The sequence below is a fragment of the Tamandua tetradactyla genome, chromosome X (assembly GCF_023851605.1).
Source record: "Tamandua tetradactyla isolate mTamTet1 chromosome X, mTamTet1.pri, whole genome shotgun sequence".
Taxonomy (NCBI): domain Eukaryota; kingdom Metazoa; phylum Chordata; class Mammalia; order Pilosa; family Myrmecophagidae; genus Tamandua; species Tamandua tetradactyla.
The window spans coordinates 24229253-24252190 of NC_135353.1; the positions used below are offsets into that span (position 1 = coordinate 24229253).

Consider the following 22938-nt stretch of genomic DNA (forward strand, 5'->3'; position numbering starts at 1 on the left):
TATTTCCTTGAATTTAGCGTAGGCAATATCTTCAGCACACTATGAAATAATCCCTGCTGATTTCAGAGGGTCACTATTATGAAATTCTTAAAGGATGTTGTGCTGGTTTGAAAGAAAGTATGCCCCCTAAGAAAAGCCATATTTTAATATAAATCCCATTTCATAAAGGTAGAATAATCCCTATTCAATACTGTATATTTGAAACTGTAATGGTCATCTCCCTGGTTGATGTGATTTAGTCAAGAATGGTTGTTAAACTGGATTAGGGGATGACATGTCTTCACCCATTTGAGTAGGTCTTGATTAGTTTCTGAAGTCCTATAAAAGAGGAAACATTTTGGAGAATGAGAGATTCAGAGAAAGCAGAGAAGAATGACATAGCCATGAGAAGGAGAAGTCCACCAGCCAGCGATCTTTGGAGATGAAGAAGGAAAACACCTCCCAGGGAGCTTCATGAAACCGGAAGCCAGGAGAGAAAGCTAGCAGATGACGCCGTACTCGCCATGTGCCCTTCCATCTGAGAGAGAAGCCCTGACTGTGCTCGCCATGTGCCTTCTCACTTGAGAGAGAAGCCCTGAACTTCATCGGCCTTCTTAAGCCAAGGTATCTTTCCCTGGATGCCTTTGATTGGACATTTCTATAGACTTGTTTTAATTGGGGCATTTTCTTGGCCTTAGAACTGTAAACTAGCAACTCATTAAATTCCCCTTGTTAAAAGCTGTTCTGTTTCTGGTATATTGCATTCCGGCAGCTAGCAAACTAGAACAGATGTTCTCAGCTTGGTTTGGAGAAGTATGTCTCTCCTAGGTCCTTTATTTTCCTGTTTATACTGCCAGCCATGATAGCTACCTAGACAGCTATTAGTAATTGCTATAACACATCCATAACATAGATTTTTAAAATCACTTAACAAGGGAAGGGGAGTACAAAAATGCAGGAGGGTAGAATGGGTAGCAACCAACCCCTTCTCTGTGACTACCCCATCATGGGCACTAGGGATGCTCCTAAAGGCATAAAAGTAATTGAGAGGTCCAAATCTGTATTCTAAATAAATGCTCTACAAATAGAACCCTTATTTTCTTGGTTTTTTAGGGAATTTACCCACTTTTATCAAATATAAATCTTGAAGAAAACCTAAATGAACTTTCAAAAAGCTGAAACAGAATGGACCTCCTTTTAAAATCACAATTCAGTAAAGCCAAAAATTAAGAGAAATGTTAACATTCTGAAACTCTTGGGTCAGACAGAAATTAACAATGAGAATTGTAATATCAAATGATTTTGAAATATCCAATAAGAACAGCATATATCAAAATTATATAATGTAATCAAAGCTAGACTTACAGGAAAATTCCTAGTTTCAAGTGCTTTTATCATTAAACAACAAAGAGTGATTCTGAATTGGGGCGGGGAACAGCAGTCAGTTGCAGTGCTTTTGCCATAGTTTAGGAAATCAGATCTATAGGTTGTTCAACTAATTAGTTAATTAGTTGCAAGAAGTGTACCATTCCACTTTATTAAAATATTGCATAGATACAGAACAGTTGGGCACATCCATTCTAAGGCACAGAATGTTATGGTTTAAGTGCAATTCCACAAGAGAGTAAAGAGAAGTCATATTCAGCATTTTTCATCTCTACATTCGGACTCCTCTCATTATATGTTTATTGCTACTGGGATCCCGATTTTAACCCCAGATAATAGCAGCATCATACAGGGACCTGGATGACAAGAATTAAAGACACATCCTGGCTCTACATTTGATATGATTTGGCACTTCATTACATAGTCTTTTGCATTGTTCTCCATTGTTTAACTAAAGACATTATAAACTCTTTCTGAACCTGTTCCATGAGTCACAATTTTTTTTTACTAACTTCCATTAAACTTAGAGCAGGGCTAGTCAGGCACATAGTAAATAACCAACACATATTTATATTGAATATCACTTCCAATAACTTCAATAGTATAGAAAAGATATACTTTCCCTGATTTTAGTTTAAGGAAAGGAAGACTGGATATCTTCATAAAGAGAATGTTTGTATGTGATATTTCTTATATTTCACAGCAAGGATCCAAGATCAATGACTACTTTCATGTATTAACAGCTTTAACTGACTCAGATAGTTCTTCCCTTGCTGAAGGAATTTGAGTTTTTAATGTGATTACATGAGAACATTTATATAAGAGAGCAATGTGTATGTATGTAGTTATAAGAAAATTTTTAAAAGGATGAGAATCACTGGGAAATGTATAAATTATCTGAATTAGTGACTCTCACTTCCTTACAGTGATTTGTGTGTGTGCATGCACATGTGTATATATTACATAAAAGATGTATATGTTTGTTTAAAGAATTTCTCACGACACTGTTTGAGTTAACTAGGCTTGGGAATAACAAGTCTAAACTGATAGCTGTAGGAATATTGTTTAAGGCAGTATGTTCCAAGGAATATTTGCAAAACATTAGTTCTGTGAGTTATTACTAGATGTACATGAAAAAGGATTCTGGAGACCAATAAGTTTGGTAAACATTGAGCCATAAAAGGAGTTTTCTTCCCTTTCAGATATTATCTGAAGTGCCTCTCAGAGATTCTCATATGCTGATATGCACTGTGAAATCTACAAAGGGAAGAGCTTATTTGCAGAATATCTTATAGAACTAAATGCGCTATGACACACAGTTGGGGGGATACTGGATTAAAAGAATGGGTAAAATGTAAAAAGCACCAAGAGATACATGACTGAATACCAAAGGAGAGTGAAAAGCAATGGACACTGTTTTTTCAGTCAATCTAAATTAAATTAGACTCTAATTGAATCAATTCATCTGTCAAGTGGGTTTTTCCAGACACAGACCTTACTTATTCTGCGAATAAAATACATCACCAAATTAATTCTCAGCTCTAAGGAGCATTTCCACAGACTGCCAAATAGGCAGTGTAGGAAACTTCATAACATTAAAAGTAAATGTTAAAAACTTGATTTTCTAAAACATAAAAATTTCAATGGGAATATACCAGGGCCTACCAGGCCCCTGTGGCTCTGACACATTTTATAGTTTGACGAACTTCACTGTCTCCTTTCTTGCCACTCTGGACACATCCTAATACCTTGAACTAATATATTCACCTGTCATAATGACACAGAACCATTATAGTACTGCTATAATAGATCTCTCAGATAGAAATGGTTACTGGGATAATCTACTATATTGATCCTAGACCTAAAAGGAATGTCACCCCTTATATGCTTTATACTTATACCTATGATATTATCAGCTTGGTACACATTTTCATTGTAATGAAAAAATTATAAGTTATGCAGGCAGAATAAATCAAATGCAAGACAGTTGCAAGAGAAGGCGAATACTCTAGAACTCATATGCCTTGGAAGATGGGGGTTGCAAAAATAGCTTTCTTATAAGCTGAGGCAAAACTGTTCTTCCATGATAAACAGGTTGTTGAAGGTTAAGAATTTTGGGGTGTCAATTTCTATAGGACCTGTCTCCCTCAACAATTCTTAAAGAAGTCTTCTCTAAAGTGAGTGACTTGGTGCATAATAAGGCCTGCTCTCTGTCTGAAACTTTTAGAACAATGACTACACTTGTATGGTTTCTCCCCCGTATGAATTCTTAAATGAATCACAAGGCTTGGTCTCTGTCTAAAGCTCTTCCCACAATAATTGCATTTAAAAGGTCTTTCTTCAGTGTGAGTTCTCTGGTGCAAAGTAAGAGCTGTCAATCGAAGAAAACTTTTCCCACAACTATGACATCTATGAGGTTTTTCACCTGTGTGAGTTTTCAGATGTCTTTTAAGACTTGATCCATGACAAAAACTTTTCCCACACTCAAGGCATTTATATGTTTCTTCTTCAGAATGTGTTCTTTGATGCCCTATAAGGTGTGACCGCCGAGTGAATCTCTTTTTACATACAGTGCATTCATAGGGTCTCTCCCCTGTGTGAAGTCGTTGGTGTCTATAAAGGTCTGAACTACGAAGGAAGCTTTTCCCACATTCAGGACACTTGTGATGCTCCTCTCCTGAATGAATTCTCTGGTGCCGAGTAAGTTGTGACTTACGAGCAAAACATTTTCCACACTGAGAACATCGGTGAGGTTTCTCTCCTGGGCTCTTTTTCTTATGGGGTCTAGGATTGAGCGGTTCTTCCAGGTTAGAGCTCTCAGGTTTTTCTCCCAGAGAGTGGTTCTGATCATCTACAAGTTTTGTTAAATCTGTCTGTAACTCCTCTGGAGGGTTTTCCCATTGATTTTCTAATTGTTCATAGTCTTTTGGCAAAATGGAACCATGGAGAGAACTCCCCTCTAAAGAAACAATAAATGGATATATGTCATCCAGCTTTTTCTGTTTTGAGGTATCTTCTTCATTTTCTATCCCAATATCAAAATCTGAGGGAAAATAAAGAAATTGAAAAGTCACTCTGTTCCAAGGAGAAAAGAAAGTGGGGGGGGGTGTATAATTATATTAAACTACCAATGGGAAGACAGAAACTCCCAAGTGGAATCCCAAAGTTCTTTACACCATGATTAGGCTGAAATTTTCTTTTTACTCTCCCCTAGTATTCAATGAACAATTACTTACCTATCTTGGAATCAAGTAATTGTTCCATTTCTGTGGAATCCTGTAATTCCTTCATCCATGACTCTTCTCTATGCTCCATTGGGAAGCTTGGGTCAATATTTGGTATTGGATATCCTAGTCATAAGAAAATGAAAAGCATGAAAATTTAGGTCACTAACGGTTTTTATGGAGTTCATGCTGATGTCTTGGACAAATGGCCTCTCAAAACTTTTTCCTTATCAATTTGGCTTATTTCACCTGGAACTTATGAGAAGAATCTTTTTAAATACAAGAACAAAACCGTTATGTGGAAAATATCAGTTTTGCTAAGTTCATGGATATTCTCCTCTTATCTATGTAGTGGTGGTAAATAAATTTTGTGGTGAAGTCAATGCATGAAATTAGATGTACATCTATTCTTATAATAGAAATTTTTGGGTTACAGCTAAAATTGAAGTAAGTCTTCCTAAATGTTAAACTCATTGCTACAACCAAGAGATTCATCATGGCTATATTCTATGAGATCTAATTAACTGAAGATATATTGTAAAGTGTAAAAGACTAGCAGGGACAGGGAAGCATGGGGTGGATTGTGGTTTTAAAATATGCCTCCAAATTCTTTGATATTCTTCCCTTCAAGAGGTGGAGCTTAATTCTCTTCCCCTTAAGTAAGGGTTGAACTTACTGATTCTCTTCTAATAGAATTAAGTGGAAGTAATGGTGTGTGACTAGGATAAAAAAGCCTTTGCAGATTCTTCCTTGCTGTCCCGTGAATCACTGTGGGGGAAACTAGCTGCCATATTGTAAGGACAGTCAGGTAATGTATGGGAAGCCCATGCTGTGAAAAATTGAGTTTTCTTGCAAACAACCAAGTGGTGAGCAATCTTTAAAGTGGATCCTCCAGACTCAGTCAAGTTTTCAGATGTGGCCTCTTTTGACATCTTGCAGAAACCATATGAGAAGCTCTAAGCCAGAAATACCCAGTACACCACTCCTGAGTTTCAGACCCACAGAAACTATGAAATTATAAATGTTTGTTGCTGAGATTTGGAGGAAGTTTGTTGCATAGCAATAGATAACTAATACAAAGAGGGAAGAAAGTGTTTGAGGTTTACAAAGAGGTGCTTCCGTGATGAATGTTCCTCCCACCCCATGTTTAGGGAATGACTTTATTACTATTTCATTAACAAAGACTATAGTTAGACTCCACTATACCAAGAAATAATATGATAGGAGGTTTGTAAAGTAGCTTATGGTATATTTTTTGGTGTAGCAGGATAATCTGAAGAAATTTGAGCCAAAAATCTCACACTCTGCAGATAGTATTTGTTTACTCTGTATTTCCTTTTAAATTTTTATCTCTCATATACTTCATCACCAAAAAGATTTGATCTTTAACATTTTGTATACAATTTTCTAGTGAAACCCTATCAATTTAAATAAAAACTCAAAGTATTGACAACTGAAAATGTGTCCCAATTTTTGTGTACTAATTTTGAACTCCACATTTTCAAAAGATATGCATGATACATTTTTTTTGGACCAGCACTTCCTCTATTTATGACTGTAGACATTCTAATATTATTCCCTATCTCTAGCATCTGGAAGTGTGTGGCTTGGGTTTAAATGAGTTATTTTTTAAACTTACGAATTTCTTGGATTACTTTCCATTGCATACACAAAATTCTTCATAGTTTGCCTCCCATTCGGCTTAGCACATTCTCTCAGTCAGCTATTTCATAAGACTAATTTATTTCCTATTATTCATATTTTATAGGCTTTCTGCTAGTAAGCTCTGCAAACATTGGAATATCTTTCATCATTTCTGACCCTACCAACCTGTTTATTAATTTCATCCTGCAATATTTTTAAGGTCTTGTTTTTGATTCTTTACAGTTCTGTTAGTTAAAGAGGATAATGATAATTCTATTTTAATATTATGACTGAACACTGTTTGATTTCTAGCCTTAACTTCTGATCTGCATATTTGTCATCTTTCTGAAGTCTATTTCATTACTTTAACAAAGTATAGACTCTTGTATTATAGTATTTTTGCTTGAAATTTTTCTATTCACTCTTATTTTGATTATTTTCTGTATTAGTTTGTTAAGCTACCAGAATGCAATATACCGGAAATGGAATGGCTTTTAAAAAGGGAATATAATAAGTTACAAGTTAAAAGTTCTAAGGCCAGAAAAATGTCCAAGCTAAGGCATCCAAGAAAAGATAACTTGGCTCAAGAATGGCCTATATTGGGTGGGTCATGGTGGCTCAGCAGGCAGAGTTCTCACTGCTATGCTGGAGACCTGGGTTCGATTTCCGGTGCCTGCCCATGCCAAAAAAAAGAAGAAAGAAAGAAAGAATGGCCTATATCTGTCACATAAGAAGGCACATGGCTGGGGTCTGCTGGTCCTTGTTCCTGGTTCAGTTGCTTCCAGCTTCTGATGCCAGTGGTTTCCTCTCTAAGTGTCTGTGGGGATTCACTTAGCTCCTCTGGGACACAACTCTGGGTTCTTGCTTGCTTGGCATCTTATGGTGATGTCTGCTGGGCTCTGCCTGTATCTAGGTATCTGTTCTCTGTCAGCACTCCAAGCATCTCTAAACATCCATGTGTCTGTCAGCTCTACAGTAACTTGGACTGTTCTCCAAGAGTTTGCATGTGAGCTTTCTCCAAAATGTTTCCCCTTTAAAAGAACTCTAGTAAACTAATCAAGACCCACCTTGAATAGGTGGAGTCACATCTCCATCTAATCAAAAAGCCACACCACAATTGGGCATACCATGTCTCCGTGGGATAATATAATCAAAAGTTTGTCTTGTGATATTGAATCAGGATAAAAAGAAACAGCAGCCCCCAGAAGATTGGAACAGGATTAAAACATGGCTTTTCTAGGGTATATAATAGTTTCAAACCAGCACATGTTCATTGGCCTCTTTCACACTGAAGCATCTAACTGTGGCAGAGTTTTACACAAATGGTTATTAAAGTGATAAATATGCATTATCAGTAACATAATTATTTATTCCATGCTTGTTCCATAACAAAGGATTAAGCTTTAGTTTTCAGTTCATCACTAGGTATGCAAGCTTCCTTCAGTTATTTACTAACAGAAGTTATTCCCAAAATACAAAAGGCATTTTCTTCTGAATTTTTTTAACCTTTTATTTTGAAATAACTTCAAAATTACAGGAAGTTTCAAAAATAATACAAAGACTGTACTCCCAAATACTCAGAACCCCCAATTTTAACATTTTGCCACCTTTGCCATACCATTCTATCATTCTTCTCCTCTCCTCTCCAACATTTGAAAGTAGGTTGCAAGCATCATACTCCTTGAGCACATAATATTTCAATGTACATTTCCCACAAACAATGATATTCACTTCTATAGTCACATAAGTTTAGTTAATAAGTTCAAGGAATTTAACATTGATATAAACTTATTTTATATTCCAATTTTTTCTTAGGTCTCAATCATTTCCTTTCCTTTTCAGCCTTTTCTCCTCCATTCTTAGATCCCATCCAGTATCATGTACTGCATTTGTCATTACTTCTTCATTTCTCTCTTTTTTTTAAATTGTGGAAATATATATACAACATAAATCTTCCCATCCCAACCCCTCCTACTCCTAAGCATACCATTCAGTAGGATTAATCAAATTCATAATGTTGCAGTACCCTTACCATCATCATTACTAGAAATTTCTCTTTACCCCAAATAGAAAATTTATACTAATTTTGTATTAACTCCCATTGCTCCTGACCCTTATCTCTGATAATCAGTACTCTACTTTGTCTCTATGAGTATGCACATCCCCTGATATTTTCATTGTGGTTATCATGAGGCTTAAATTTAACATCAATCTCGTTTGCTTTGATACAAACTTAATTTCAATAGCATACATAAACTATGTTCCTATACCCCTCCATCCCCTACTATATGTAGTTCTTGTCACAAATTACATATTTATACACTGTGAGTCCAAACCATTCATTTACTATTACATTTTATGCATTTGCTTTTTTAGATGTTGTAGGAAGTAAAAAAATGGGGTTACAAATAAAAATATAATACTACTGGTATTTATGTTTACCATGCCACTACCTTTACTAGAGATGTTCCTTTCTTCCCATGACTTCAGCCAATTGTATTGTCCTTTTCTTTCAACCTGCAGAATTCCCTTTAGCATTGATTGTTGGGTAGGTCTAGTGGTGATGAACTCCTTCAGCTTTTGTTTATCTGAGAATGTCTTAATCCTTCCCTCATTTTTTCTTTTTTTGGCACGGGCAGGCTCCAGGAACTGAACCTGGGTATCCAGCATGGCAGGTGAGAACTCTGTCACTGATCCACTGTTGCCTGCTCCCTCCCTCATTTTTGAAAAAGTTTTACTGGATGTAGAATTCCTGGCTAGCAATTTTTTACTATCAGTACTTTAATTGTGTCTTCCCATAGCTTTCTTGCTTCCATGGTTTCCAATGAGAAACTGGCACTTAATGTTATTGAGGCTCCCTCCTTGTATATGACATGGTGCTTCTCTTTTGTGACTTTTAACATTCTCTCTTTATATCTGGCATTCGACAGTTTGATATAACCTGGCATGGTGTGGAGCTACTTGAGTTCATCCTGTTTGGAGTTTGTTAAACATCTTGGATGTGTATGTTCATGTTGTTTTGTTAAATTTGACAAATTGGAAGCTGTTACTTCTTTGAATATTCCCTCGGCTCCTTGCTCTCTTTCTTTTCCTTCTGAGATTCCTGTGATGTGAATATTGTTATACTTGATGGTCTCCTACAGATTCCTCAGATTCTCTTCACTTTTCTTCATTCTTTCTTCTTTCTGCTCCTCAGACTGGATGATTTTTTGTCTTATCTTCAAGTTCACTGATTCTTTCTTCTGTCATCTTCAGTCTGCTGTCGAACCCCTCTAGGGAGTTATTAATTTGTTACTCTGATCTTCTGCTCTGTTTGGTTCATTTGCATAATTTCCATCTCTCTACTGATATTCTGTTTTGTTAATCTATCATTTTCCTGATTTCCTCTAGGTCTTTGTCCATGTTTTTCTTTAGCTCTTTGAGCATATTTAGGACCAGTTTTTAAAATCATTGTCTGGAGTGTCCCAGTCTGATCCTTTCTTGATGATTTCTAATGCTTTAATCTTCTCCTTTGCCTAGGCCATCACTTCCTGCTTCCTTGTATGTTTTGTAATCTTTTGTTGAAATCTGAACATTTTGATATTTTGATATATCACTGGAATTTAGACTCTTGGGTGTCTTATCCTTAAATTTTATCCATCTAGTGTTACAACAGAGCTTTCTTTGATTGTCAGGGGCTAACAGAATAAAAAAAGTAGGAAAAAAGAAAACATCTTGGCCAGTCTTTGCAGAAAGACCTGTACAAGTGCTCTCCTTCAGAGCTTATCCATACACTGAATTTAGAGAATAGCTCCAGGCCAAAGCATAGTGGTCTTCCTAGTCCCTTCTGCGCATGCATCTTGTCTTGGGCATATGTACTTGGCCCTAGGAATCCTCCTGTTTACATGGATATGAATGTTCTCACTTCCCCAGGAAATGGAGTCTTCATAGTTCCAGGCACAGTACTGTATGACCCATAGCCAGCAATTCCTTTCCTGAAGTAGCCACTTCCACTGCTCTCCCACAGCATTTTGTAGGAGAGCTCTGTGAGCTGCCTTCTACATGCAAGACAATTTCTGGTATGGTGAGTATTTCAGGCCACCATGAGACAGATTGGGCCAGACATACATGCTCACAGTATGTACCCAAGAGTTACTCCGCTCCCTTTGGTACCAGGAGTAGATGTCAGAGTGTCAGGAGATCCTACTACTTTTATGTGACCTTTTTCTTGATTCGATATTTGCCCTGTTACTGCAGTCCTTTACTGTTTCCTGAGAGTGTAAAAAAAGATGTTTTTGCGAGTTCTTTCTGGTTGGTCAAAGCTTCTGTGAGGGGATGGAACCCTAAATGTTCTCACTCCACCATACTGATCTCCCCAAGTTATTTTTTTATAATGAACACGTACTGTTTTGTATTGAATCACGTCCTTCACAAAGGAAAGTTCAAATCCTAACCCCCAGTCCTATGTATATGAACTCATTGTAAATAGCATCTTTGAAGATTTTATTGAGTCCAAACTGAGTCAGGATGTGCCTTAATCCAGTTTGACTGGAGTCCTTATAAACAGAAAATTTGGACACAGGAGGAAGATACAGAAGGAGACAGATGGTCAGATGACAAGGGTAGAGACTGAGTTATGGATTGCCAGTAAGCTACCACCAGAATGTTACAGTCTTGGAAGAAAGCATGACCCTGTTGACACCTTGATCTTGGACTTGTAGTCTCTAAAACTGTGAGACAATAAATTCCTGTTGTTTAAGCCAACTATTCCGTGTCACTTTGTTACAGCAGCCCTGGTAAAACTAAGACATAAACCCAACAACCTAATTTTCTATTATCTTTTTTTTTTTTATTAATTAAAAAAAGAATTAACAAAACAATTAGAAATCATTCCAATCTACATGTACAATCAGTAATTCTTAATAACATCACATAGTTGCATATTCATCATTTCTTAGTACATTTGCATCGATTTAGAAAAAGAAATAAAAAGACAACAGAATAAGAATTAAAACAATAATAGAAAGAAAAAAAACAAAAAAAACAAAAACAAAAAACCTATACCTCACATGCAGCTTCATTCAGTGTTTTAACATAATTGCATTACAATTGGGTAGTATTGTGCTGTCCATTTCTGAGTTTTTATATCCAGTCCCGTTGTACAGTCTGTATCCCTTCATCTCCAATTATCCCTTCTCTTTTTTTTTTTTTTTTTAATTAACGGAAAAAAAGAAATTAACCCAACATTTAGAGATCATAACATTCTACACATGCAATCATTAATTCTTAACATCATCACATAGATGCATGATCATCATTTCTTAGTACATTTGCATTGGTTTAGAAGAACTAGCAACATAACTGAAAAAGATATAGAATGTTAATATAGAGAAAAAAATAAAAGTAATAATAGTAAAATCAAAACAAAACAACACAAAACAAAACAAAAACCTATAGCTCAGATGCAGCTTCATTCAGTCCAACAACCTAATTTTCTGTTGACAGGGATTATATTCCAAACTAAAACATACAATGAAATTATTTATCCCATTATTTAAAATTTTTTCTTTGATTCTGATAACATTCTGTGTTTACATTCAATTTATAATAGAATGTACCTCATATAATACATTAAAGATGGTTTCATTTTAAAATTGACAGTAAAAGGTTACATAACCTTAAATAATGGATAATATGTCTTTCATCATTTTATAAAGCATATAATATCATTTTAAACAGTGATGACAAAGGGGTCATTTCCTTTCCTCCAAATTTGTATTTTTCACTTGTTTCATTCATTCATTCATTCTATCTATCCCTTGTTACATTCACTGGATTTTCACATGCTTTAAAGGGTAAAGTAGTAAAACCAAGATTAATATTGCTGCTTGTCATCATACATGATCTTTTTACCTATCACTGTTGATAAGGGGAACAAACTAACCTGGAGAATTAGAATGCATATGCAGAAAGATTTATAATTAAATCTTACTAGCTAGTTTCTTCTAATTGTTGCAGGCATATGTGCAAAAATACAGATTTTTAAACTTCTTAACAGACTATGAAATATAGCTAAATATCAGAACATAAATGACAATATTTTATACAGTTCTGTTTTGACCATTATATCTTTAGATATATACTTGTGGGTTTTTCCTTTTAGTTGCCTCTACTTAAAAACAAGACAGGGCTATGTCTTCTACATGGCCAGCACTTGGTAGTGTGGATTATAAAAATGGCACCTGGACAAATTGATTACATATAGAAAGAGGGACAATTTTGTAACCAAATAATTATTCTGTAACTTTATGAGTTAAATTCTTATTCTATGGGTGCTGTGGCATTGTGCTGGTTTGAAAAGATTATTTACCCTAGAAAAGCCATGTTTTAATTTTCATCCATCTTGTGGGGGCAGCCATTTCTTTTAATCCCCATTCAGTATTGTAGGTTGGAAGCGTGATTAGATTATCTCTACAGAGATGTGACTCACCTAACTGTGGGTATTAACCTTTGATTGGAGGGAGATGTGACTCCACCCATTCCAGGTGGGTCTTGATTAGTTTATTGGAGTCCTTTAAAAGGAAACATTTTGGAGAGAGCCACCAGAAGCAGCAGAGTCATGGGAGAGCCATGAGAACTACAGAGCCCAAGCAGCCAGAGACCTCTGGAGATGAAGAAGGACAACAAACGCCCCTATGGGAGCTTCAAGAAACAAGAAGCCTGGAGAAGGAGCTAGCAGACATCACCATGTTTGCCATGTACTTTTACAGTTGAGAGAGAAACCCTGAACATCATCAGCTTTCTTGAACCAAGGTATCTTTCCCTGGATACTTTAGATTGGGCATTTCCATGGCCTTGCTTTAATTTGGGAATTTTCACGGGCTTAGAACTGTAAACTTGCAACTTAATAAATTCCCCCTTTGTAAAGCCGTTCCATTTCTGGTATATTGCATTGTGGCAACTAGCAAACCAGAACATATTTTGGTACTAGAGAAGTGGGGTGCTGTGGTTTGCAAATACCAAACATGTAGGAATAGCTTTTTAAATGGATAAGGGAAAGATTTTGGAAGAGTTGTGAAGCGCTTGATAGAGAAGGCCTAGAATGCTTTGAAGAGACTGTTAGTAGAAATGTGGACTCTAAAGATACCTTTGATGAGGTTCTGGATAGAAATGAGGCTATTTCAAACTAGAAGGAAGGTGATCCTTGTTTTAAAATGGCAGATAATCTGGCAAAATTGACTAGTGGCTTTGGCTGGAAGGCAGACTTTAAAAGCCATGAACTTGGATATTTAGCAGAGGAGATCTCCAAATTAAATGTGGAAGGTGCAGCCTGGTTTCTCCTTGCAGCTTATAGCAAAATGAAACAGGAAAGAGATACACAGAGAACTGAACTCTTTGGTACAAAGAAGCCAGAAGTTGATGTTCTGAAAAATACTGGGCTTCCAGGAAGGGAGACCCCAGAGAATGGTGTCCCCATGAAGATTTGGCCAAATGTGGAACCAATCAGCCATTTCAGAAAAAGTCAGGATTGGAAATGGAGTTATCCAGGAAGGATTTGTGGAAACTCCTTCTATCTGATAGGCATGATCTGAAGCTACTGCATAGAAAGCCAACAAGAGTATTGTGGGATCTGTATAAACAAAACCATTGCCAGTCTGGACTAGAGGGACAGAGAAGGGATACATCGGAGGAAAAATAACTTCAGAGGCAGAACTATGGAAGTTAAAGTCTTAAGTCAAGAAACCTTGGGCCAGGCAAGCAGACCCACCCAAGAACTTGGAGAGGGTGAGTTTGCCCTGAAGGCAGATGAAGGCTTTCCACCTCATTGCAGTGGAAGAGTTATGCCGCTTCAGGCATTGGAGAAGGCAGAGCACATTCCTTGAGGATTGGGGAGAGCCTGGCTGCCACCACATGGAGAGGTTAAGCGTGTGCCCCAGAAATGGCAGAGAGCCCAGGTGCAGTAACAATACTTGGAGAGGTGGAGTCAAGAAACAGGTGGTCTCCCCAAAGTCCCCCAAGGTTGTATTTGGGGACAGGCGGGCCACTGCACAGGCCCTTGAAAAAGGGTGGGACTGCCGCTTTCTAAAGCCATGAAGATAAATGACTCTCATACTTTGAAATCTAACGGGGTTTTCCCTGCAGGTTTCCAAAACTGCTTGGGTCTAGGGACCCGTGTTCTGTCCAATTTTTCCCTATAGAAATGGGAATATGTATTCTACGACTGCCCTCCTTTGTATGTTGGCAGCAAATAACTTGTTCTTAGCTTTACAGGTTCAGAGCCAGAGGACAATTTTGCCTTAGAACACTCTATGCCTGTAGCTGACTTTGATTAGATTTTTCACTGTTTCTGAATTTCTGTTGCATCTATATGGTTGCTGAAATGGTTTAAGGCTTTCTAATATTGTGATGGAATAAAAGCATTTTGTATATGGGAAAAACATGTCATTTTTAGGATCTAGAGGGTGGAATGTGCCAGTTTGAAAACATTATTTACCCTAGAAAAGCCATGTTTTAATTCTCATCCATCTTGTGGAGGCAACCGTTTCTTTTAATCCCTATTCATATTTTAGGTTGGAAGGGTGATTAGATTATTTCCACAGAGATGTGACTCACCTAACTGTGGGTATTAACTTTTGATTGGAGGGAGATGTGACTCCACCCATTCCAGGTGCATCTTGATTAGTTTACTGGAATCCTTTAAAAGAGGAAACATTTTGGAGAGAGCCACCAGAAGCAGCAGAGTCATGGGAGAGCCATGAGAACTACAGAGCCAGAGACCTCTGGAGATGAAGGACAACAAAGGTCCCTAGGGGAGCTTCATGAAACAAGAAACCTGGAGAGAAAGCTAGCAGACGTCATCACATTTGCCATGTGCTTTTCCAGTTGAGAGAGAAACCCTGAACATCATTGACCTTCTTGAACCAAGGTATCTTTCCCTGGATACCTTAGATTGGGCATTTCTATAGCATTGCTTTAATTTGGACATTTTCATGGGCTTAGAACTAAACTCGCAATTTAATAAATTTTCTGTTTTAAAAGCTGTTCCATTTCTGGTACATCACATTCTGGCAGCCAGCAAACCAGAATAGGCATTGTACGGATAACATGAGATCCTACTGCTAGGTCATGAAGGGACCAAGCCATACTCTCATATGAGATGTGATTCACTGTGCCCTTCACCATAGTTTGCCAGGTTTCAGGAGAAGAGAGATGGCTCTTAGAATGGAAACAAAAAGAGAAGTAGGACGCCTTAGGTAAGCATTGGAGCTAGAATATCTCTGGGCTTCCATTGTAAATGGATCAAAACATTTTGGAAGTCGACTGTTATATGGTTAGAAAAGGCATTGGTAAGCAAGGAACCCAGGAATGATACCTTAAAAGTTTTACAGATTTTTAATTCATATATAATGATCTTGTTTAACATGATGTCTTCCAGTGTTTGCCTATGGGACCATGTGCTTTCTCATTCTATATAATTCCAAGAAAATCTCAACTACTCTCAAGACTTCTATTACTTTCTATAATGTTGTGACCCCCCAATCTATATATAGAATCCCAATCTTGCCTGAGCTCCAGTTCCATATTGGTCAGTCCCATCTGGAGAACCATAAGCACTTTGCTATGGTTCATTTTATGTGTCAAATTAACTTGGCTATAGTACCCAGTTATTTAATCAAACACTAATCTAGGTGTAACTATAAGTATACTTTGTAGATGTAGATGTGTTCAACATCTATAATCAGTAATATTAAAGCCATTACCCACAATAATGGGGGTAGGCTTCATTTGATCAGTTGTATATACTCCAAAGCAAACACTGACATTTTCCCTGTAAGAACAAATTCTGCCTCAAGACTGCAGCATCAACTCCCACTTGAGTTTCCAGCTGGATGGCTTGCCCTACAGATTTCAGATTGTCCAGTTCCCACAATCAAGTGAGCAAATTCCTTAAAACAAAAATCTCTTAATATATAAATCTCCATCCAATTGGTTCCGTTTCTCTGGAGAACTCTGATATATACCTCAAACTCTTCATGTTCTAATGTAAATTCACCCATACCCAGAAAATATGCTGTTTCTCTTGTATACTCTATGTCAATGAATATTATTCATCTACCAAGTTCATTTGTCAGAAACTTGAATTCTTCCTCCTAACCCAAGACTCAATGATACCCAGTCCTATAATTTTCACCTCTAAAATATCTTTTGAATCAGGCCTTTTCCTTCCATCAATATTGATACAACCTTAATCAAGATCATCCTCCTCTCTCATTGGATGATAGCAACAACCTCTTAAATAGTATCCCTGCTTTCACTTTTACCCATTCCTATTGTAGCCAGAGTGATCTTCTAAAATGCAAGTCTGTTGATATCATTGCCCTCTTTAATAACTGCCAAAGGCTTCCCACTGCCCTGGTAATAAAGCACAAACTCCTCACCAGGCCCCTGTTTCTCTCTATAGGCTCATCTATTGCCACCCCCTACCTCTCCTTCTCACTGCCACTCCCATGGCTGCTGGAGTGATATACTCTCGACTCTTCAAATGTTCCCACTCTCTCTGCCTGAGCCTTTGCACATACTGTCTCTTCTGGCCCAAATTCTCTTTCGTCCCCACCTCTACCACTCACCAGGCAAACTACAACTCATCACACAGGTTTTAACCTTGATCCCTCTTCCTCCAAGAAGTCTTCCCTCTCCACCAAAGGTTGGTTAGCTGGTCTTCCTGTGCACTCCCACAGCATCTACAACCTCCTTCACATCTTTGTACTGGTCACTATTTACATATCTGAATCCTCCTCAGGGCTATAAGTTCCCAGAGGGCAGGAAACGGGTTTGTCTTGCATACTACTGATTCTCCAGGTCAGTGACTGTGCCTGACTCTTAATGGTGCTCATATATATTTGCTGAGTGAATAAATGTTAAAATTTGGGCCGGGATAATGTTGCCAATCTCTGGCAAGAAGCTAGTAACAGATGGATCAGAAAACTATATTTTGTAACTTGGATTGTTTTTCTACATATTTCCATTTTTATGTCTCCAATTTTCTCAGTATTTCAGTCTTTTGAAAGTGCCAATATGCTGTAGCTGTTCTTGTGGGACTAAGGGACGAGGTATTTGGCTACACTCAGGCCAGAGCTTTAAAGGGGAGTAGAGATAGGAGCATTATTAACAATGTAAGAAAAATCCCAAAGGGATGTGCAATAGGATCACTCAGCTATGTAGTTCAGCTGCCTTTCCCAACCCAGACTTTCCTTCTAGTACTAGCCCTTGTAGGGTATATAATGGTGATTCTCAAACTTTAATGTGCATCTCATTCACCTGTAAATGATGCTAAAAATATATACCCAGGTTAAAAAAAATTTTAAAGATATGTACCGCCAGATGAATCCAATGCAAATAGTCTGGATATTACACTTTGAGAAATACTGTTCTTGGTTTTGATTAAAAAAATAGCTACTTCATTTATCATTTCATAAGTGATTAAGCCCTTTAAAAGACTCTGAGGAGAGTGTACAATACTAAAAATATCAAGAAGCTCTTATCTTTATAAAAGCAACCGAGGAGGACCCAAGAATGGTAGAAACACCTGAGGAGCCACAAAATCACAGATAACATTGATTAAAATTTGCTGGGGGAAATGAGTCTTTATTCACAATACCCATTTCCCCAAAGTTTTCCTGTGTATCATTCCTGATGCAAGCCCTTCAGACAAGACCATTAGCTTAAGGGGTACCTAATCCCATTTTATTTAACTTATTTTGTTCCTGTTATTCCCAGAGACATTCCTTCCCTCTTCCTAATCTTTATCAGAGCAGTCCCTTTCCACTGGGTAATCAGTGTTTATAAGTCCAGCTGTAACCCAAACCCTCCAGAGCTCTTGTCTCTCAAAACAGAAACAGAAAAAATAAAACCCTTGCCTTACCAGGTTCTGGAAAAGGCTGGCATTCCCCAGCAGCACCGTAATTCAGCTCCTGTGGCCCTTCCTGTGGGATCCACGCCTCTGCAAGGGTGGCTTCCTGGGAAGGTCCCATCACCTGAAGTGCAGGTGACTCCAGTTCGATGTTTGGTGGTACATATGCTGTTCCTACTGGTGCCAACTCTTCCAAGAGCATTTCTTGCCTATGGACCTGGAGGAAATGTCAAAACCTATCACTCTGAAGAGCAGTACTGTCCAGTAGAAATATAAAGTGAGCCATACATATAATTTTAAGTATTCCAATGCCCATATGAAATAAATGAAAAGAAACAGGAGAATTCAATCTGAATAGTATGTTTTGTTAACCCAATATATCCCAAATACCATGAATTAAACAAGTAATCAAAACAAACAACTATTAATGAGATATTTTACATACTTTTTTCATACCAAGTCTTCAGAATCTAGTATGGGCTTTACAGTACAGCATATCTCAATCTAGACTAGCTGCATTTCAAGTGCTCAAGAGACACATGTGGCCAGTGGTTACTGTATTGGGCAGTGAAAGTCTAGACCAGCCCAATCTAAATAAGCAAACCCAAGAAGAGAGAGGAAGGAAGGGAAACCACAAACTCCTTGCATTCTAGGATAACAGGAAAATTAAGAAAGTTTCTTTTCAGGTAGGCCAAGTGCCCAGAAGTGAGCAGCAACTGAGGGGCCTCAACCACACACAATCCTGGAGTGCTCTTCTTGGCCACCTAGAAGCTATTCGTCCTTTCCCCCAAAGATTCTGTGCCATGCTTGGCTAAGGTACTCCACAGAGGGTCTTTACCATGGTTTTCAACAGGGGACAGTGCCAGCCCCCCATGAGGTGCTTAAGACATGATGGCACATGGAGGCTATTGGAATTTAGAGGGCCAGAGATGGGAGCATAAGGCACAATGCAGAATTGTTTCACATCAGAAACAACTTGTCAAAATCCTGTTCAAACATTCAGGTAGGTAAAAAAGTGTCAGAACAGCACCCTGTTGGCCTTATGTATGTAAAATATTTTCATATAGTCTTAGCCAACTTGAATTTTCTAGAAATGTACTACTGTGAGAAGCAAGGAAGTCTATACAATCATTTTTTCAGAACTTTAATAAGAGCTATTAACCATTTGGAAAATTCCATAACCATCAGCAACACTGCTCATACTGACCTGTCTCAGTGTGAAAGTTTCTGGTGGTTGCATTCACAGCGATTCTATGAATAGATGAAGTATCTGACAACTTCATTATGTCTTCAGGTGCAGTCAAACCCAAATTGTATATATTTAAATACATATTACTTTATAATAAACTACTTATACTTTTCCTTTATATTATAGGCACACCCTAGTTGAATGAGAAGTCAGTATTTTCAATAATGGAAAAGATAAGTGAATATTTTAGGCTTTGTGGGTTACATTTGGTCTTTTGCATATTCTGTTTTTTTTAGCAATCCTTTAGAAAGGTAAAAACAGTTATGAGCTTATGGGGGGTAGAAAAATGGGTCATGGGATGTTTTGACCTATAGGCCACATAGCATTATATTGATGTATTTTATGTTTGCAAGTAGGTTATGTCATCTATGGATTTCATTTCAGGATAGTAAATAGGACATTACAAATATTTGCTATAGAAGGGGGGGTTGGGTTGGTTGAGTTAAGAACCACAGCAGAACACAATAAAAATGTCTGCAGTTAACTCTTAGGGCTGAGGAATAACACAAAGACAAAATGTCTAATCTAGACCCAGGAGCTTCTGCTACTTCTTTTTGCCTAATCCCAAAGATCCCAAATTCTTTTCTCACCTGCTGCTGTGGTATCTCAAGTTCTCTCTGTAAGTCTTCTATCAGTGTTACAACTCTTTCTCTATTTTCTGGGCAATGTTCCCTCACCCAGGTCTCTATCTCCGTAGGCAGAATAGTTAGGAATTGCTCCAACACTAGCAGCTCCAAGATTTGTTCCTTAGAACGCATCTTTGGCTTCAGCCATTGACAGCACAGCTCCCAGAGTTTGTTGAAAGCTTCATGAGGCCCAGCTGCCTCTTTGTATTGGAACTGCCTGAAGCGCTGACGGAAGACTTCACAGTCATCATCATATTCTTGAAGCATGGAGCCCTGATTTAAAGAAGCCTGGATTGCACAACCCAGAGCCACAGCCATTGCCCTCTTCCAGCAGTTCCGAACTTATCTGGGACCTGAAGACTGAGTTTCCAATTTGTTTCTCTCTGTAGTAGTTAGGAAGCCACCTATAGCTGAGAACAGGAAAATATAAGTAGAAACAGCAGTAATTACGAGAGGGCACATTTGCCTGCCTTAACTAACTATTCACCAAAGCCTTAAGGCAGCAATTCTTAATGTTTCAGCTGTTTTTAAGAATCTGATGAAGGCCATGGACCTGCTTCCTTGAAAAATACACACACACATCCAATTCTGCACAAAACCTCAAAGTATTTAAAAAATCCCCAAGCCTATTCATGAACCTTTTAGAACCACACTGTCCAATACAGTAGCTTCTAGCCCAATTGGCTATTTAAGTTCAAATTTAAAATAAAAAATCAGTTCTTCGATCACAGTAACCACATTTCAAATGCTCAGTATACATTATTGCAGAAAGTTCTATTGGACAGCTCTGCTCTAGAATTCTGTGAACCCCAGGGTAAGAACCTCCATCATTAAGGACCTCCTATAGACAGACAGGTTGGCTTCTTATGCCATTCCCAATCTAATACAACTGTTTGTGTTTCTGAATATAGGCAAGTTTCAAAAGAAATGGAAGAGGAATGCTAACAATACTTGTGAATAATCTTAAATGTCCATTTAGCTTTAAGTACCTCTTAATAGCCTTCAATCAGAGACTATAAGTAGAACCAAGCTTTGTAAGGATAGCCAATCATCAGTCCCTCATTCTTCCCATCTTGCAATATGTGTAGTTCTACAAACATCCCTGTGCCACCGCCCCCCTGTCCTGCAATTACAATCCAAGTGACTTTCCCATGAGAAAAATGCATTGCAGTATGGCAAACTATCATAAATTTGTTCTGTATTAATAACTGCAAACACTTACTGAGTTCATATTACAAGCAAGATACTTTCCTAAGGATTCTGCACATCTTAGTTCATTTAATCCTCACCCCATGTTAGGAGGTGAGTACTAGTATTAACCCCTGAATAAAGATGGGAAATTGAGGTTTAAAGCTTAGCAGGACTAAATAACTTATCCAAGACTACATAATAAATTCCCGAGGGAAATGGTTATGAAGAAAGAATTCATAGTCTTCTGCAAATCCAATGTCTAAAACCATCAAGATGTTCTCTGTGGAATCTCTGAGGTCACAGAGGCGACTCATGCATGTCTACAGGTGTCTCAAGATCCGACCTATCCCGGTGCACTCTGGGTCCTCTGTCTCTACACTTGCCCTCATGCCTTGTGTGCCGGTCCTCTGATGGAGTGGATCAAGGAAAACCAAATGCTCGACTCCCTTCCCAGCCAGTCATTGAAAATAGACACTCTCTGCCCCCACATTACCCTTAACCATGAGGAAGCCTGAATTTCAGCTACACATTGTATAGGCGTCCGTAACCTCCTAGCTGCGTGACCCTGGGCAAGTTACCTAACTGTCCCCCAGTTCCCTTTTCCGTGGCACGAGAATAATATTAGCACCTACTTCAGAAAATCTGCTGCTCAGATCCAGTTGCATGGAAAGCAAATCGCAGCATGCTTGGCACAGAGCAAGTGCTCAATAAAAGATTATTGGTTGTCAGGAGTAATTCCTGGGAAGCTTCAACTTCCCTGAGCCCAGGCACTTAACTGTTGCTGGAGGGAATCTAGGAACTCTGCCGACTTGGCTGTGGCCACACCCATTAATCCAGGAGCATCGCAGCCGGGCAGCCCTCCAGTCACTGACCCACAGCTTCAATCCATCTACCAGGGAAATGACCGTCCCGGTTTCCTTCCATTGGCCCCGCCCACTAAAAAAGTTCATTCACATTCCCAATGAAAAGTTCACTTCACACCGCAATGAAAGGTTCACTTCGCACCCCCAACAGAAAGTTCGAAGGGGGCTGGGGGGTTTCTCTCTCAAATTCCCCTGTCATTATCCCGCCCTCAGAGAGCCAAAGAATACAGCAGTGTGTGAAAACAGGGCACTTGGGAAAAGGTCAATGGGACCTATCCTCGAAAAGTTCAAAATCTGGGTTAAAATCGGATGCTGAGGGGCAGGCTCTCGCCCCGCGCGCCCCTCGGCGACGTCGCGCTGCCCGCGCGGGCGACCCCGGCCCCAGAACCACCCCAGGAAGGCCCGGCGGGGAAGCCGAGAGCAGCGGCGCGGACCCGAGGCCGAGGGGGGCTCACCAACGGTCGCTCCTCCGGGGGCCAGCCACCCGGGCCAACGGAGGGCGCCGGGCCAACCCGCGCCGGAGCCCCAGGGACGGCCACGCCCTCCCGCCGCTCCGGGACTCACCGCCTCAGCGACCAAGGCTCTCCCACGCTCGCCCGCCCAGGGCCCACATGGATGCTGACGTGGTAGGGGCTGGGACTCCCCGGCCTCCACCAGGCGCCAAGCCGCCTTCCGAAGTCCCCCTGTTTCCGGTCTCACGCCCTCAGAGGCCCCAAAGCCGGGGCGGGCTCGGGGTCGCGATCCAAGTGAGGGCTCCTCCCCCATCGGCTCCAGAGAAAAGAGGAGCTGCTGGGACACTCCTGTAATCTGCTATGACTGGGTCCGTGATTGCCAGACTTCGCTGTTTGTGGAAGTTTGCTTAGAATTCAGATTTCTGGGCCCTACC

At 39.0% G+C, this 22938-nt stretch overlaps 1 protein-coding gene across 1 annotated transcript; it reads right to left on the reverse strand.

Moving 5' to 3' along the window:
* Positions 1–1433: 1433 nt before the first annotated feature.
* ZNF449 (zinc finger protein 449) lies at positions 1434–22318 on the reverse strand. The gene is made up of 4 exons (XM_077144819.1): positions 19963–22318; positions 18136–18340; positions 4602–4715; positions 1434–4408 (listed from the first exon to the last, which is right to left on the reverse strand). The coding sequence occupies exons 1-4, from the start codon at positions 20314–20316 to the stop codon at positions 3513–3515; spliced, it is 1569 nt and encodes a 522-aa protein (XP_077000934.1). The 5' UTR covers positions 20317–22318; the 3' UTR covers positions 1434–3512.
* Between the last annotated feature and the right edge of the window lie 620 nt (positions 22319–22938).